The sequence below is a fragment of the Tupaia chinensis genome, unplaced genomic scaffold (assembly GCF_000334495.1).
Source record: "Tupaia chinensis unplaced genomic scaffold, TupChi_1.0 Scaffold000439_1, whole genome shotgun sequence".
In the NCBI taxonomy this organism is placed as follows: domain Eukaryota; kingdom Metazoa; phylum Chordata; class Mammalia; order Scandentia; family Tupaiidae; genus Tupaia; species Tupaia belangeri.
Window position 1 is genome coordinate 552,114 of NW_006159944.1, and position 18,418 is coordinate 570,531.

The 18,418-nt window shown below is 45.6% G+C and overlaps 1 protein-coding gene across 5 annotated transcripts in view; it reads right to left on the reverse strand.

Moving 5' to 3' along the window:
* The window catches only part of ABCC12 (ATP binding cassette subfamily C member 12), a 77,980-nt gene that overhangs the window by 14,448 nt on the left and 45,114 nt on the right, over positions 1-18,418 (reverse strand). For all 5 annotated transcript variants that reach the window (XR_003550513.1, XR_003550514.1, XM_006155233.2 and 2 more), the window contains 8 exons: positions 15,023-15,157; positions 14,825-14,900; positions 14,670-14,741; positions 11,350-11,439; positions 10,379-10,482; positions 7,839-8,036; positions 6,923-7,149; positions 3,044-3,181 (listed from right to left, as the gene is read on the reverse strand). Coding sequence is in view for 3 of the 5 variants with exons in the window: in XM_006155233.2 (XP_006155295.1) it covers positions 3,044-3,181; positions 6,923-7,149; positions 7,839-8,036; positions 10,379-10,482; positions 11,350-11,439; positions 14,670-14,741; positions 14,825-14,900; positions 15,023-15,157 (1,040 nt within the window). In the remaining 2 variants the exon portion in view is untranslated. The remainder of the gene's footprint in view (positions 1-3,043; positions 3,182-6,922; positions 7,150-7,838; positions 8,037-10,378; positions 10,483-11,349; positions 11,440-14,669; positions 14,742-14,824; positions 14,901-15,022; positions 15,158-18,418) is intronic.

Consider the following 18,418-nt stretch of genomic DNA (forward strand, 5'->3'; position numbering starts at 1 on the left):
GAGAAGACAGGAGATGAGGGTGTGCTTCCATAGACATAGGACTAGGGTTACTGGAGAAACAGGAAAGGGGAAGTCCCTCTACATAGTATACTCTTACCAAAATGAGCATATATTTGTGTTGTTTGAAATCTGCCCCATAGACATCTTTAATTTGCACCTACTTGAGAATTCCCATGTGGCAGTAGAGTATGGTGCTGAGCGGGCTTCTTCTACCTTATCTAGAACTGATAACTGGAATCCCCAATGAGAATAAATGGCGTCCAGTAACTCTCTCCCCAAAAGCTTTGGGGAATTGATAAATTGGCCTCCTTGATCTATTAGAAGGCAGGTTGGGTTAAGGAGAAGGTCACCTTTAGAGGAGAATCAATATTTGTGATAGAGAAGAGGGAAGGGAGGGTTCTTGACTGTTTTCCCCCCACCCCCAAATCAGAGAGAGAAGACTCAAGATAGTTGCTTATACAGCTGGTGGGGTCTCTTCTAGGAGAAGAATCTTGTACTCTTACTTCATGTCCACTGAGCTTTCTGAGATGGAAAAGAGCACAGGGCAGAGTGGCAGAAAGATAACACAGTCAGGGAACAGAGCAAGACCCATCCCTAGAGTTCCTTGTTTCATAGCTGTATGGAGGCAGTCAGTTACTGCACTTCACAGAGGTGAGGGTGCATAGAGAAGAAAGATGCCTCGAGACTACAATCTTGACAGGATATTCCCCCACTGAGATAAAGAGGTCTCCACTTCCAGGAATGCATTGTCATGGATCAGCCAGACTCACCGGAAGATGCAGCTAATCTTACTGATGCACAAGGTTCGGCAGAGCTGCTTGAAATTTGACCCTGTGGGGGCCTCCACTCTGTCATTCCATGTCTACATGGTGAGCTGGATCCACAGGCTTGACCCCAAGAGACTAGAGGCAGATAGTCACCCAAAGACGTGTTCTTCTCACATCCCCTGGCCATCTCTCCCCACCCCCAGCATCAGAGAATCAGACTCAGAGAAAAGGGTGTTTGAAAGAATAGACCAGGCACTTCCCAACTGCAAGCCTGCCTATTCCCACCCAACAACACACATACACAGCACAGATTTGCCATGTCTGCCAAGCCTGCAGGGGAAAAAAAATGGTGACTTCAATGTGGTATATGCAAGACTGGAATTTTAACAGTCTAAACTATTAAAAGGGACTTCATCAGAACAACCAGTATAAATTATTAGAAATAAAATGAAACCTTTCTACGTTTAACCCTCCCCCCCCAGATTTCCAGTTCCTTTCTGACACAGTCAGGTGCTGTTGCCCCACCTATTCTCAAAGCCCTCCATGGATTCTACCTAGAAGCACCTCTGACCAGCTATTCTCAGCTCTGTAGCATCCTTCTCCCCTTCATTTTCACTCTTACTTTTTCCAGAGCTTAGTCAACATATTCTTCCAAACACCATGATGTTTCTGTCATGTATCTATGCAGCCTACAAATTCGGCTGACAGCTTAAGTCACTTAAAAGTCATGTGCAGTCTTATCTGTGTGGTTGGTTAGATTGCACAGAAGCAAACTCACTAGCTGGGATAAAATTGGAATTTGACCTCAAATCTTTTTCTTTCTTTCTCTCTCTCTCTCTTTTTTAATTTTTAATGCTGTAGCATTTTTGTCTAGTACCAAAAAGTAATACATATCAGAAGCTTAAGCCCTCTAGAAACAAAATTTTAAAAGAGGGTGACCCTATCCATCATATTGGACTCAGCTCCCCATAGGATGTCTTTGGTAATCTTAGAGGAGGATCATCAGGAAGACATAACTTGGATTTCTTTTGTTTGTTGTCAGTGAGTAGACGAATGTAGCAGGCTTCACAGATTTTCTTCATGACCAGAACATTAGCAGGGCCAACATGTGATGTAGGACTCTTGATTAATGGCATTGAAGGTGCAACTACTACAGGACTAGCTGCTGACTAAGCTGAAGATAAGCGGTGATATCAAGCCTACCCTGAGATCCTACGAGGAGAAGTTTGGGGAGATTGAGAGAAAGAAGTGGATGCAAATAATGCAATGTGTGTGTGTTAGCTTTTTAAGGAGGAAAAAGAGTTAAAAAAAAATTAAAAAGGGCATCTATGTAGAAGAGACTGCTATGAAGCTCACCAAACTGTATTTTCTTCTCCACTGCAGAAATAGCGATACTGCAATTCCCAGACTTCCTTACAGTTAGGTAAACCCATGTGATTAAAATCCAGCCAAAAAAACTGGAGAAAAACTGAATATCCTTGCCAGGGTTAAACCATAAAAATTTCCCAGAGGGTCCTCCACCCTACTCTCTCTCCTTATCTTTCAGTTAGACACAACATATGGAGCAGAATCCCCTAGTCCTGCCTCAAGGACCCTCATGAAATTGTGACTTGAGGAAGAGTAAAGATTTACTAATATTAATCTATTGTGACTGATACACTTTTTGTGGTATTTGTGAAATTTGGTGCTAGAAGACTCCAGAGAAATTTGCTAATCCAGCCCCCAAATTTTAGAAAGAAAACTGATCTGTCTCCTAAGTGAAATGAGAGGTGACTTTTAAAAATTATTTTTACTAAGAATATGTAATGACATTAAAAAATGCTATTTAAAATGTTAAATACACTTTAAGAGAAAGAAAAATTACTATAAATCCTAAGAAAAAGAAAATCTGATGAATAGAAAAAAAATTAAAGATTAGAAGGAAATATACAAAAATATTCATAGAATTGGAATTTGGAGCCCATGAGAGACGTTTTCTTCTTTTTTCTACTTTTCCTGTTTTCCTGAATTGAACCCATTTTTACTCTTAGAGTGAAAGATAAATCATAAAGTCACACACTGAGGTCATCATTGAATGAGCTCCCCAAGTTCACATGTTTTGGGACCACAGACACAGAGATGAGAGGCTGAGTGTCCTAGGCTGCTCCTCTCAGATTCTACCAGCTCTTCACCCCCAGCCTGTCCCACATCCCAGACTTCCCTTCTTAGAGCCAGAGAAGCCTGTGTCCTCCTGATAAAGGGTCAGGTGTGAAGCGAGGGCCCCGTGCAGAACTCACTTGTTGATGCAGTCCTCTTTTTTATCGTAGGCGTGAATGATGCCCAGGCCCTGGATGGAGGAGGTGATGTGGGAGAACCAGGGAGAACGGCTGATGTTCTCCACCTTCTTGAGCTCCTGGACTCCTCTGTGGAATATGCTGCAGGAAAATCGATAGGGGCCATGAGGCCTGCAAAGTGGGGTCTCAGTAGGCTCACCCTCAGCCCGTGCAGATCCAACTGCACACTCAACACAGCATGCAGACAGATATGCGGCCATCTAGCCAGGGAAAGTGAACTGGCCTGCCATTCTCTCTGGCAGTGGGAGCGGTTTTGGTCTGAGAGATGGGAACCATCTGTTCCTTCCTTTGGTCTCAGTTCTAAGTGCTTCCTGTAGCGGGAATGTCTTGCTATACAAGATGTGACTCTAATCTTAGAAGACCAAAATTGCTTATACAGCACAGTCCCTGAACATAAACTAATGATTTTTGGTGCCTGATCAGAGAAAAAGGTGATCTGTTCTAACTCTGGAGGAAAACCTGGTGTGTTAACTACCAACATGGTCTGGTTTTTTATTTTAGAGAGATATTTTTGCCATAGGGAGCATGCACACATTGGAGAGACAGAGACAGAGAGACAGAAAGCAAGAAATCTCCCCCTGGGGAGGATGGTCATGCCGCACTCCCTTCTCCTCCATTCTCCTCTTAGGATCTTGGGCACACATGCACACATGCCCAGCGTGAGTTTTCAGCCATCGGGTCTGGGATTTGAACCAGGATTGAGAGGGAGTCCAGCAACATTAACTATTATGCCATCTGCTTGTCCCAGCCAACATGGTATTCTAAAGGCATTTTCAAAGGTAATTTGAGCTAGCATCATTAACCTCAGGAGTTGACTTTAAAACTGACCCCCTCCCCTGCCCCACCCCCACACAAGATGCTGGCTCCCATCCTGCTGAGACTCCAGGAACCTTGGTGAGTAGAAACCAGCAGCTTCAGAATGCACATTAGCTAGTGAGAGAGAATATAATCTGGCCTCCTATCTCTCAGCTAAAACTAACCCAGGGGAGCAAGCAGGAAACCTCATTAGTTCAGAGCACAAGTGAGTTATGTGAAAACATTTGGATAATGCAGTCTGGACCAGCTCTAGCCTCTGGCCTGTCTTTATAGCAAGAAGTAGGGGTCTAGGGAAGAGAAAAAGATTTTGTTAAGTAAATCAACAGTGTATACAGAAAAAACAGGAATGAAGGTCAAACACAGGACTTAGAAAAATGAACATAAGCCCAAAATCCATTTCAATAGCTGATGTACATTTTTTTCAGAGATTTTTTGCTATAGGGTATGCGCTCACCAGAGAGATAGAGAGATAGAAAGCAAGAAATCACCCCTCCAGGGGGGTATAGCCACACCACAATCCTTTCTCTTCCCATCTCCTCTCAGGACTTTGGGCACACATGCCTAGTGTGAGTTTTAAGTCACTGAGTCTGGGACTTGAACCTTGGCCAACTACGTGGGAGTCCAGCAACATAACCAATAGGTCATCTGCTGGTCCCAGAACTGATATACTTTATCTTTGTAAAGGACTTTCAGGAATTATTTTTATTTGGTCATCAAAAGAAATTCTTGAGTTTGGAAACTGTGGTCATGTGTCCTTCTCAAAGTCTCCAAGAGGCTCCAAAGTGAGGGCCTGGCTCCCAGGGCACTGGAACTAGCCTTCAGACCACACCAGCTCCCACACACATTATGGGTCCAGCTCTCCAGCCCCAGTGCATCCCCTACACCCACATTTGCCATCGTTCTCTAGCATCATGTACAGACTCGAAGAACAAACTTGAAACTTCCAGAACCAAAGTGGTCACCTTGGTCACCCAACTGCTTCTTCTCCCATATCACCTGTGTCTCTCTTCAAATCATTCCCCTTGACCTCAAAGTCATCTTTGTCCTCTCTCATTCCTCTAATACCCTTAATTCCATCAGTCATGGAACCAGATTGACACTACCATGGAAGGGCTCTAGAGTCCACCCTTCTTTTCTGTTCTCCTTCTAGTCCTCGTCAGCTCTCATTCAGACTATAAATTTCAGGAGATGTCACCCACATAGGCTGTCCTGATCTTTCTATCACTCTGTCCATCCACACAGTGGCCTAAGCAATATTTCTAAGACTTGGACCTAAGTGCGGTATCCCTGGGTGAAAACAAACAACACTGTTTCTAGGTGGAGACAGGGCCAGGATTAGTAGGCTGAATCTCCCATAATTAAGGGACCCTCTTTAAGGTCCTCAATGTCCAGCCCAGGGCTGGGCACATCTAGGAGCATAGTAAACACTTTGTGGAATTTTATGAAACTCTTATATTTGCTTAAAATTTTGTTCCATTTTTAATTGATGTGAAATTGATCATGTAGTCTCATTTGATCCTCACACCCCCTTTGAGCTAGATAAGGCATATGTTTTAGTGAAGACCATCTTGAAGATGAAGAAACTGAGGCTTGTGGCATTCCTCTGGCTTCTCCAAGATCCTCCAGTTAGTTTAGTTTTTTGGCAAAGCTAGTGCTCTGGTACAAATTTTTCTTTCATTTTTTTAAATCGAACAAAAATAATGTAATGTCTTTTTTAAAAGAATCATTTTATGGGACCAGCAGTTGGCGTAATGGCTATGCTGCTGGACTCCCACGTAGTCGACCACAGTTCGCGTCCCAGACCTGGTGGCTTAAAACTCACACCGGCCGCATGTGCGTGCGTGCCCAAGATCCCGAGAGGAGAATGGAGGAGAAGGGATTGCGGCGTGACCATCCCCCCTTCGGGGGTGATTTCTCGCTTTCTGTCTCTCTGTCTCTCTCTGTCTGTCTGGTGAGTGCATGCATCCTATAGCAAAAACCTCTCCAAAAAAAAAAAAAGTATCATTTTAAAAATTAACTTCTTCTTCTTATTCTTATTATTATTATTTAATTTGACCAGAGAGAGAAAAAGAGAAAGGGTAGAGAGAAAATAAGCCACCAAGTACGGGTCTCAAACCACCACCAGCCATGTGGGAGTCAAGCACTCCAACCACCACACCACTTGTCAGCTCCAGCTCTGATACAAATTTTTCTGACTTGTAACCCTTTGCCCTCACCTAAAACCCACCATGCCACCTGCTGAGCCCCAGTTTGCTCTAGAGACAGAGAGTTGAGAGGTAGGTATCCAGGGAGGCCTGGATCATAGCCATCCTTGAGGTTTCCTCCAGGGCGGGTGTGCACAGCCTCAGCAGGCCTGGTGCACAAAGGTGCTCTCAGGCCTTTCCCAGGCCCTTTCTCTAACCGCATCAATAGTTAGGGTAGGGGCTTCTCAAAGCTCAGGGGGGCTGAGGATCATGTCCTCTCTCTTCAGCGGCAGGAACGGCAGAGCCCCGTGGCTAAGTACATAGCAACAGACAAACAGCAGCCAGGGTTACTATTTTCCTGGCCTGAGACCAGTGACTTTACCTTTTAATAATATCCACTTCCCACGGTTGCTCTGAGGCTAAAAATGCCAGATTTATGCAAAGCACTTAGCATAGCACCTGGCATTGAATAAATGATTTAAAAAAAAAACAAAAAACAACAACAACAAAAAAAAAAACAATGTGCTCTACCCTCAGAAAAAACAGCAAGCACTTAGCATCACCTGCTACCCGGTCAGTGTACATAATTAACTGTGTGCTTGTGTGTGTTGTTTTTCTCCCGCATTTATTTTTTTAATTATAATTTCTGGTTTGCATTTACATTTGCGGTAGACACTATGTTTTTTTAAGGCATGCACACAGTGTATAATAATCAAATCAAGGATATATACATATTCATCTTCCTCGACATTATGTTGTGTGCATTCGTTAATAGTTCTACTAGTCTGTTGTTTTCTTCTTTTAAAATAATGCATAGACCTACCGTAAGAGAATGAAGAAGCCTACAGCAAGGCCGACCAAGACTAAAAGGACAGCAGGAAACACAGCGGCCAGTATCACCAGAATAAACACCACCATAAAAAACTGCTGCAGAAAGTTCTCCGCGTGAAACGGCAGCCTCACATCCAGCTCGTCCATATCTTTGGAAAAACGGTTCATTAGCCTGCCAGTGGGCGTCGTGTCAAAGAAGCTCATTGGACTCTTTAAGATCTGTGGACAAAGGCAGAGAGTCAAACAGAGTCCAGGTGTTAAGTACACCTGGCCATTCTGCAGGGCCTGAAATCATGAGTGTGAGGCCTGATCTTTTTTCCAGGACACAATACAATGGGCCAGGTGAACTTAGAGGGATGGGGTTGCTCCCATTCCATGGCCAACTCCAAGGACAGTAAATGTAGGAGAGCATGAATCTCTGTGTGGAAGTCCAGAAGGGCCCCTGGGATGCAGCCTAGGGTGTGAGTGGGTGATGCCTTTGGAGGATGGAGAATTTTCTGCCCCAGGGTAATAAAAAGATGAGTTCTACTTTCTCTGCCCCTAAAGTGTAGACACCACCCACACCCTATATAGCCACTAACTGCTACCAGCAGCTGCAGTAGTGGAATGAGGGGCTGGATGTGCCCCTCAGAGCCCTGTGGCACTCAGACTCTCTGGGGCAGGAGATGCCCTCCTGGTCTACTGCAGAATGGCTCTCCCTACCACAGCCTAGTCCAAGGGCCCATGATATAAGCTATGACTCTCTGGCATTCACCTTTACACTTGGTAATCAGCTCTTCGGGAGATTCTAGATTAGTCTGCAAGCTCCAAGAGGGCTGTGTCCTGTCCCCAGAGTCCAGCACAATGCCTGGCATTCGTAGGTGCTCAATAAATCCTACCAGATGCACCCATGGTCCCTGTGGCTGTACCTTGTCAAACACTCTGTCATGCATCGACGAGGATGCCATCAGCGTGGTCTTAGTGAAGGTTAAGCCTTTGCAGATGCCAAAAACCAGCACGAACACCATGCTCGCTGCATACACCCACTGGTACATGTGTTTCCTGGTGTCCACCAGGACAGAACCAATCTCACACATGGTCTTGTTGCCCTGAGGCTCACAGGTTATCTGTGAGACAAGAGAAGCACTAAGAATTAGTATACTGTTGGGCCTAGCAGGTGACATGGTGGTTAAAGTCACTGGACACTCACATGGCTGACCATGGTTCGAGTCCCAGACATGGCAGCTTGAAAATCACACCCGATACATATATGTGCATGCCCAAAATTCCAGGAGGAAAATGGAGAAGGAATTGTAGCATAGCCACCCTGCCTAGGGTATGATTTCTCACTTTTCCTCCCTCTGTCTCTCTCCAGTGAGTACACACACCCTACAGCAAAAACATTAAAAAAGAAAAAAAATTAGTAAACCATCAGAAGAATGTGGATTTTCCAGAGAATTTTTCCAGAGAAGAGAAACTGAAAAAGAAATGCTTAATTGTTAAGAATAAATTGTGTGAGTAAAATCAAGTCAGTCCCCTTTGGGGACTGCTGAGCTTTACGTGACTTCTGCTGAGCAGCCATGACCCCAAGGGGCACCTGACTTAGGAGCTTGGCACAGTCAGTGGAGAAAACCAAGCAGATAAACCAGATGGGTATAGGGCATCAATCCCAGAAGCTAACAATGCCTCAGGAGGCCAGAACTGACGCTGGGTCAGGAAAATCACAGAAACAAAAAATCTGGATTCCATGAGGCTGGCCAAACAACCTCAGGCAACCCTCAAACAGTATAGGAAGCCAAGGGCTGGCCTCCAACTGTCTGAGCTGCCTGGCAGCACCCATCAGGCCTTCAGGGAAACTCAGGGCTCCTCTGACCAGTGAGCCAGCCTCAAAGCCACTTCCCTTTCCTTTTCCCTTCCCACTTCTTTCCCAAGGGGCATCTGGGATGGTGCTGGTCCTCTGTCTGAAGTCCCTGTGGGGAGGAGGGAGCCTAGTGAGCACAAGAGGCTCTTGGAGAATTTGAAGAAAATGTGGCTCTGTTCTGCCCAGTGAGAACACACAAGTAGGGAAGCCACCTCCTCCTTCTGAGACACTGGCAGTTTCATTTTTCTCTGGGCTATGTGCTAAAAGTCAAGACAGCCTTTGGGGAGCAAACACGCATCTTTCTTCTAAATGCCATTTTGCTGATTACAGTAATAGCAGAAATGTAAACCAGAGATGGCTGATAGATGAACATCCATAAAAGCAAATACATCCCTGGGGAGCTAACTGGTAAAAGGCCCAGCTTGAAGAAGAGCCTTTCCTGTCTTAGTTTATACCCACAGTGTCAGGGGTCTTGGGGACAAACCTGTGCATCTACCACCATTGCTGTGAACTCAATGAGCCAATGGCACCTGACCTAGGAGGAGGTTATACCTTGATGCTAAACCTCTGTTTTTTTAAGGGCTCCTCATGAGAGAGAGATTTGGAAGTATGCACACATACTTTCCAGAGATGATTTTCTATTCCTGCATGGAGCAGGCCACCCATTGGCCTTTCCCCTTGGGAATGGCCTCACAGAGCTGTGCTCATAGCCTCTCCCCAGCAATGAGTCTCCCCAAAGCCTCCTCCCTTTGGTTGTCAGAGAAACAGAACTGTACCAAAATGTAATCCCAGAGAATGGGCAGGCACCCTCACACCATTCCCAGGGGCTCTAGAAAACCATTGGTCAAAAGCAGGGAGAGCTTCCAACAAGCTTGAGGTAGAGCAAACTTGTCAATACTTCCCAAGAGGGACCCATGTAGCCGTGCCTTCCCAGCAACTCTTGGGGGGAAAAAAAAAAAAAAAAGGAAAGGGCTGTGAGGCCGGTTCACTGAACAGAGGAGTCCCCTAAGTCTCCCTGATGCCCCGTAGGAGGCCAGTCCCTGACTCTGTCCTGTCTGGGCTGCCTGAGGCTACTTGGGAGGAAAAAAAAACAAAAAAACACCAGTGTTCTTGAAGCACTTGCAGGGACTGAGTCTGATGCTTGCACATACTGTTCTTCTGGAGGTAACTCTGGGGAGCAGAGCCATGTGGGACCTTCTAGGACAGAGCAGTGTCCATGATAAGACCTCCATATCTCTTCAGAGGCAGCAGGATGCAAATCTCAGGTGGGTTTTTCTAGTCTATCTTGGCCCCATTTCAGAGACTGCAAAACTGACCCTATCCTACACATGCTTGACCCCACAGACATGCAAGCACCATCTCTTTCAGCCAACCCTTTTGAAATCTGTAGTTGCCACATAGAAATCCTGATGCTCTGTTCGTCTTTATGAAATCAAAGAAATTTTAGGAGTTTGAATCATGTGATGTAAGCAACTGACTTCAACTTCATGCAAAAGGGTGGAAGGATACAAATGAGTTCATTGCATAATACTGGGCACGTGTAGACTCTCCACCAGGGACATTTTTGCTCCACACACTCAACCTTTCCAATGCCAAACGGTATCTCACCTGTGAGCCCTTGTCTAACCAGAAACCCAGCCAACAGTTGCTGAAGGCAGAACTGCCGATCATCAGGAGGAAGAGAGAGACTGTGAAGAGAGAGAGGAGGTACCCTGCAAGAGGAGGGGAGAGGACCAAAGGGGTTGGTTACAGGGTATGAGAGGGTAGCAGCAGGCTTACCTTCCTCAGGACCCAATCATGACGGGAAAGCCAAAGCCCACAGGAAAAGAACTCCTGCCCCTGGGAACCACCTTCTAGGCTGATGTAACACATCTGGGCATTGGGCCCCTACACACCAAAGGGAACATCTGATCCACCTGGTTGGAAAACAGATCCAAATTGCCAATATATTGGAAGAACCACCAATATGCACTTAGATAGAAGCAACTCAATATTCTTTAAAAACCAACCAGTAAAAACCCAGTCTCGGGACCAGCAGGTGGCATGGTGGTTAAGGTGCTCGACACTCCCACATGGCCAACCATGGATCTAGTCCGAGACCTGGTGGCTTGCCTTCTCGCTTTCTCTCTCTGTCTTTCTCTGGTCAAATTGAAATAAATGAATTAATAAATAAAATTAAATAAATAATTCTTTTTAAAAAATCAGTCTTGTTGGGGAAAGATGAAACTACAGGTATGTTTTACACACCGAGGTGGGAAGGCAGGCAATGAGCTGAGCACTGTCGCATTCCACAATCAGAGTGCGAGGGCTGGGAACAGCCATAGCTGGTTCATGCTGCTGCTCATTCAGCTTCAATAAAATAGAGTCTGGCAGCTTTAATGGTGATAAAGGATGATTCTATTTAAAAGGCTGTATTAGCAGACTTTAGTTTTTAAGGGGAAAAAAATAAAAGCATTGATAAATGGCTCTAGCATAAAAAGAGTAATTGTTAAAGAAATCATAAAATGTGAACCCAACAGTTTAAGAAAGGAGTTTTTAAATGCAAATTAAATCAAGAAACCCATTGCTTTATACCGAACCTCCAGAAGCCTTAATGTATGTGTGATATGTTTTCCAGGTCACGGTGCCTTCCCGGGGCGATTCGGTCTGGACAAGCTGGTGTACAGGAACTATGGAGACAAACACAATATCTGTGGTACTCTCTGCAGGGGAGGAGTCCAATGAGGAAGGCAGATGCACCCCTTTGCACACTCCACACTACCACCACGGGCATAGATGACATATCCCTCCATTTGTTTTGTGCTTTCAAATTTCCAACATACTCCCCTTCAATCCTGTAAAGTGGACTTTTGAGCTTCTGAGAAATATTTCTTAAGCACCTGCTATGTGCTAAGCCCTAGGGATACAGGGGTTGTCTTGGTCTGTTTCTCCCAGGAGCAAATCCCAAGAAGAGGTTATGAATACATGAGTTCATTTGGGAACTAAAGAGAATAGAGAAGGAAAGTCAACAGGAAAAGGTTTATCATCAAACCAGTGACCACTGTGGGCCCCTGGAGCTTAATTCTCACATGGAGAAATCTCAGAGCCAGTGTAGATATATACCTCAGAGTTTTTTCAGGTGATGAGAGGGATTTTTCTCTACTGATTCCCATTGGCCATTAGGTAAGGCCACTCCCTGGGGGTACTAATTCCCCAGCACATCCAGCTCGACTTGTGGGTGACAGCTCCTAAGAGTTCCCAGATGAAGAGAAGCAGAGGTAGCGGTTGGGAGCTTGTGTGCCATGAAGCCAAAAGGGCACTAGCAACCCCTATTGCAGGGTATACAGGGAGGAGGCCATCTCTGTCTCCTCAGAGCTCACAGGCTCATACCATACAGGAGAATCCATCCGTAGGTGGGGGTTGTGTGGACTCCTGATTCCTTCCATGTGGCTGTCTCAAATCCACTTCATTCCCCAGAGGGGAAGGGGATGTGACCATCAAGTTCTCATGGGAACTGCATTTTTGAGGTACAGGGATCCTAGCTAAAGTGCTTCCAGTAGCTGGCACTGGCTGGCATGTCTCTTCTTCTCCTTCATGAAGAAGTATGAAAATATCCACTTTAGAGCAGGCTAATAAACCATACTTGGCTTTTGTAAACAGAGATAAATAGAACTAGACCAGAGGGCATCCTGCACACAGACTCTCTGCACCCTGCCTGGACAGAGAAAGCTTTCAAAGGCACCTTGCCCAATAGAGCCACCATTGCACTCTCTGCCTGGGAACCTGTGCGCTTCTTTGAAAATGGCCAGCCTGCCTTTTGCTCAGTGTGTCTCCCTCTGAGACTGTGAAGCAAGGGAGAGACCTCAGCGTGTGGGAGAGTCTAATCAACGGCACCCTGGAGCACTAAAGGAGCTGACTGAAACCCCTTGCAGCCCAGGGCCCATCGGGAGTGCAGCTGCTGCTCCTTTCGCCTACGTGTGCTTTAGAAGATGCTCTGGTGCAGGAAAGGCTGCCAGTGCTGCCCCTTAACTGGCTCCTGAGTGCCTTTGTTTTCTACAGCTGTCAGAGCATTTAACACTCCACTGTTTATCCTTGGAGACTGGGTCACCCTCCAGAGTGAAATTGCACCATCACACTTTTTCTCCAGAGGAGAGTGGGTGCTGAGGAAATGAGCAGGATCCCAAATCCCAGGCAGCTCGGAGCTTTCCCTGGAAAGCACAGGAGAAATGGCCGGGCACTTCGCTTCAGCCTGGGAAGCCTCAGGGGCAGTGAAATGTGCTGTCTTTCCTAGTGTGTATTCCCCAGTGTGTTGGTCACAAGCACCATTAATAGTGTCAAACTGCATGGATTCAAAGACTCACTTTTTTCATTTTTATTGTTTTCTTTTTTTAAAAAAGTGTTTGTAAAATGTACTTCTGCCATGAGAGAGAGAGAGAGGGAAAGAAAGGCAGACATTCTTAACGCTGTCTTCACACCTCAGTCCTACCCTACCCTCGATCAGCCCTACTCATGGGCATACCCATGCCTGGGCTGCACAGGGAGGTCTTGGGGCACAAATCTGGGACGCTCCCCAGTGGGTTCAGTGTTGTGTTACCACTGCACCACCAACTGGCCCTGAAGACTCTTTTCCCCACATTTTAACATCTCTGAAATCTGGATGTACCTTCCACTCAATAGTATATCATGCCATTTAATTGGCAGAGGTTTTTTTTTTTTTTTTTTTTTTCTGTCTTAAGTGGTACATAAAATGATAGTGGTCTTAAAAAAATGAATGGCACCCTAAATTTTATGAAATGTACTTAAGTTTTTTTTTTTCTTTTCCAGCTACATATTATTGAGGAACAGGACTCTAACTTGGAAAGCCACTTTGCTATGGGCACTTTATGGCATTTTGACCCCTGCCTCTTGGTGTCCAGCACAGGACAGGGCACAGAATAAGTAACCAGGACTGGGAAAAATGATGAATGGAAGGCACCAGTGTCTTAGAGAAGGGGTGGCTTGGATAACCTGGCCCTCACCAGGCTCCTCTCCCATATCTTTCCTTTCTGCCTTCCTGGAATTTTCCTTTGCCCTCAACCTCAAACTCCTCCCTGTTCTCTCCCACCTTCTCATCATAGTGACCCCAACAAACCCCAACCATCCTTGAAGGACCAGGCCAAAGTCACCTTTTTTGTGAAACTGTCTCTTGATTTTTTGTTGCTCCCACCCCAACTTCTCATTACTCTTGTTGTAGCATCCCCTGATTACCCATTTGCCTGTGACACCCTCCCCAGTTAGTCCATAGATCCCAAGAACATGAGCATCTCGTCTTTCTCTATCTGACCTAGCTTAGCACCTAACCCATAGCAGAATACTTAGTCCTTATTTGTTGGAAGAACAAATAACCTTATTTCATCTCAGACCCTTCACTATTTCACAATCCATTCTAAATGCTACCCAGAAAAGAATAGGAAATAGCTCTCGTGTTTGTTTCTGCCTCCAATCAATCCCCGCTAGCTGCCTTGATTCTCCAGCTTATAAAAATAAACATGGCTACTGAGGGTTGCCATGTGCCAGGCACTTTGCTAAGCACTTTATGTACAACTTCTCATTTTACCTTTGTAAGAACCTTCTCATTTAATCTTTGTAAGAATCCATGTATAGTAGTACTGTGAGTTGGTACTATTATACTTCCATTTCATGGATTAGGAAAACTAAGGTTCTGGATGCTCAAGTATCTTCTTGCTCAAGGTCACAAAACTAATAAGTGGTAGAGGCAGAATTTGGACTTAGGCAGCCAAATCCCAAGGCTCATACTGTAGTAGACTATACAATTCCAGCTGCCCCAAAGGACATAGGCTGCCCCTATTATTTTCTTTCCTAAATGGTAGATGCCCAACAAATTCTAAAAAGACTCAACCAAGGGAAGGGTGATAAATACCTTTTGTCTCTACAAATTCTGAGTCTGTTTCAGATTCTTTTCCTTCATCTTTCTCATTTCCTGGAGCTAAAACTAGGGTGAGAAACAGAGAGAGATATGTGTCCGTTCATGAGCCAAGGGGAATAAGAGAGTTGGGAGTCTAACTCTTTCTGTACCAGCATCTTCATCTCTCCCAGCAGGGCTCTCCATAAGGGCTTCCACCATTGCTGCATTGTAAATGTGTTCAGGATCCTGAAGACAAAATGAAATTCCTCTGAAAGCTAAATGACAGAACTTCACCCCGGCTGGAAATCATGACGGATGGCTTCCAATCTCTCCCACCCAATGCTACAAACCAGGTGTCCCAGAGTTACCTTGAATTGCAACCCTCGGAGATTGTGAATCAGTTTTGCATAACACCCTCTCTCCTCCATTAATTCCTTGTGTGTTCCCTTTTCACAAATCTCTCCATCTTCTAACAAAATGACTTCATCACAAGACTCCAAGAACTGCAGAGATAGCAAGCAAAGTGGGTCACTGGAAAAGTCATGATATCTTTTTGCATAAGAAAAAATACAGCAACCCAATACAATGAACTTCTCTATCTTGGTGAGAAAAAAGAAAGTCCACATCAGACTGCCATCAGAAGATGCATCTGCTATAGCAGTTCTCAACTTTGGCAGTGGTGACATTAGGCGCCCAATGATTCTTTGTGTGTGGGGGGGAGTGGGGGGGTGGGGGGCTGTCCTTTGTATTGTGAGTTATTTAACGACTACCCTGATCTCCACCCACTAGATGCCAGTAGCATACTTTTCCAAGTTGAGACAAGCAAAAAATGTCCTGGATTATTGCCAAAAGTCCCCTAGGAGGCAAAATGATCCTCAGTTGGGAACCACTGGCCTGGTACTCACAGGCTTCTTAAGGATAAAAGTCAGCCTTTGGCTGTCACAGTGAAGCATACTAAGACTTCCTTGGCTGAGGCTCCCTAAATGAGCTGCCTCCTAAAAAATCTGATCATGGAATTAACAGTCACTGCAGCTGAGATTTGGTAGAGAGGGACAATCTGATCTCAGCAATCATCTCCCTCTGTTACAACATTACAAGCCTTCTTCATCCTCATTCTAACACAAAATAAAGCAGACCATAGTGCAGATTCCAGCCAACTGGGGCTACCCTCTCTGACCTGAGAATTGCTCTCCCACCCTATCTGTAGGATAAAAATTGTAGCTACATTTAATGTTAGCATCCCACATTTGGCCCAAAGCACTTCTGTTTTTTCTAATTTGAATTCCCTTCATTTTCATATCACTCCTGAGATCAAAGAGTTCTGCCAAGAGGGGTTTCCTTTCATTTTGGAATGAGACGGAGTTCTCCCCTTGGGGTGAGCCTTCTAAGAGCAGGAAGACCCTTCCTAAATATAGGCAAGATACTGTGTGATTTAAGATGGTTCTACCTAAAAAAGACTTTGACATATAGGCCCAAGGTTGTCTCCTGTACTGCGGGGTCCAGTCAAGGTCAAGTCGAATTTTGCTGCCATTGAAAGCCTGAAAGAAGTAGCTACATTTGATCATTCTACGCCTGACAGGAATGAAGACCCAAAGCTTGGATAGCTCCAGTCTTTGTACCTCGCTTGGACTGACTGCCCAAATCCCTATCTGCTTCCCCAGCTAGCCTAAGCAAGGCCAACCTGGCTTTCAGTGTCCAGTTGTGACACTTCTGACACAGCCTTTTTCTAGGAAGTAACTTTTCACCTTTGCACAGCATCTCCTAACTTTTTTCAAAGCCTGATCTCATCTCTTATCTCTCAATTTCCCACAACCCAATAGAGAAAGCTGGCAGCTTTACTGTCAGTCCACTTTCTAGAATGGGAAATCGAAGCTTTGTAGGGCCTGTGATAGACCCACAGCCTTTTCTGCCTGTGCTGAAGCACCTACACCAGCCCCAGAGGTGCCTCATGAAGCCCTCTGGCCAACAAGCCCCCACTTCTCTCTGGCAAGACTAGATACATTCAAGCAGCTTTGTCTGGTAGACTCTCACCAACCTGTTCGTGGATTGGCTGTCAGTGGCCAGCTGCCAGCCTCATTCCATTTATTTCCTCAAGTAAATAGAAGAACAATCTTCCAGCCCAAGCACTCAGAGTAGATTGCCTGTGGGCCGGGGAATAAAAGCAGCAGAGAAAGGTTCTGGAAAAGCCCTGGGGCTCTAGTTGTAGGGCCTTGAGTCCCCTTTTCCCCAACAAAGGACAGCCAGATCAAGGTTCCGGTGCCACCTGGTGGCTGCCTGCATTTTCCAATGTGCAAAAAGTAAGATAAAATGACCTTGGGAAAAGGTATACTCAGGTGGCTAAGGTCCTGGGAAAAGAGAGTGCTTGCCTAAGTTTGTCTTGCTGACTAGTGAGTTTCAAAGACTGAAATAGGATTTCCCCTCCCCAAGGGCTCCTGGAAGGACAGCTCTGACTCACATTTGCCAAGTGTGAAGCATTTCTCTGTAGATCTCCAGGGTTCCTCAGGAGGAAAGCACCTCTCCACTGCAGGTTGTCCCCAGGAACAGAGCTTAGTCACCACGTTTATCACCCTGGCTAGGCCAGAACCCATTCTCAGTCACCTCATGAAGATCTAGAAGAAATCCAGCCTACTCCAACCTGACTTCTAGCCAGAAAGGAACTTGGAGCTCTTGTCCACATCAGCCTAGCTTAATGCTTCTTAGAAGTGATCAAGTCCACTCAGAAGAAAGCCATCAAATCCACATGTGTAAAATCCAGGAGTTTGTTTTGTTTTGGAGAGGTTTTTGCCATAGGACACGTGCACTCGCCAGACAGACGGAGAGAGACAGAGAGACATAAAGCGAGAAATCATCCCCCTAGGGGGGATGGCCACACCGCAAGCCCTTCTCCTCCATTCTCCTCTCAGGATCTTGGGCACACACGTACACGCGCCCGGTGTGAGTTTTAAGCCACTGAGTCTGGGACGCGAACTGCGGTCAACTACAGGGGAGTCCAGCGACATAGCCATTACACTAACTGCTGGTCCCTTTTTTTTTTTTTTAAAATCCAGAAGTTTTAGAAGGCATTCTGGGTTCAGAGCTCTAGCCCTGGGAAAAGGTTGGCTCAGAATAGGGGCAGGACCACAAAGGAAGGAGAACCTAGTTTTACTGGACCTTTGAGGAAACTCCTCCCTCTTCACATCAGTCCTTCTAGATGTTGCCAGAGGACGCTAAAATGCTGGTTGCAGCATTCCATAGCCATGGCAACCTCATTTGGTGCCAACCCTCTCCACTCCAGTTTGACTTATCCTTGCAAGACAATGAGACCTGCCTCTTGCCCCTAGATCACTCTCTTTTTTAACATATTCCTCACAAGTGGTGGGACAGTGAAGAAGACAAGACTTCTGTTTCTCCTCCTGCAGTCCTCTCAATGTAGGTCAGGCCCCTGGGATAGCTCCTTTGACAGGAAACACAAGTACACAAATACACTCACACACACACACACACACACACACACACACACAACTCTGGAGGGTCCCTATCGAGAGAGAAGAGAGAGTCTGAGAGAAGGGAGACCTGGTTTGTCTCAGGGTAAAAGAGAGTCCTAGATTCCCACCAGGCATGTAAGACTGATGCAAGGACAAATTCTCAAGCTCACTGAGGACACATCCAGTTATTTTCTACAGCAAGATTTATGCTCCTAAGCCTGAGAGAGAGGCTCTGAGCAGAAAGAAACTTCCCCAGAGCCCTGCCCTGAGCCCCAAAGTCCTGGTCTTCTGCCTCTTTCC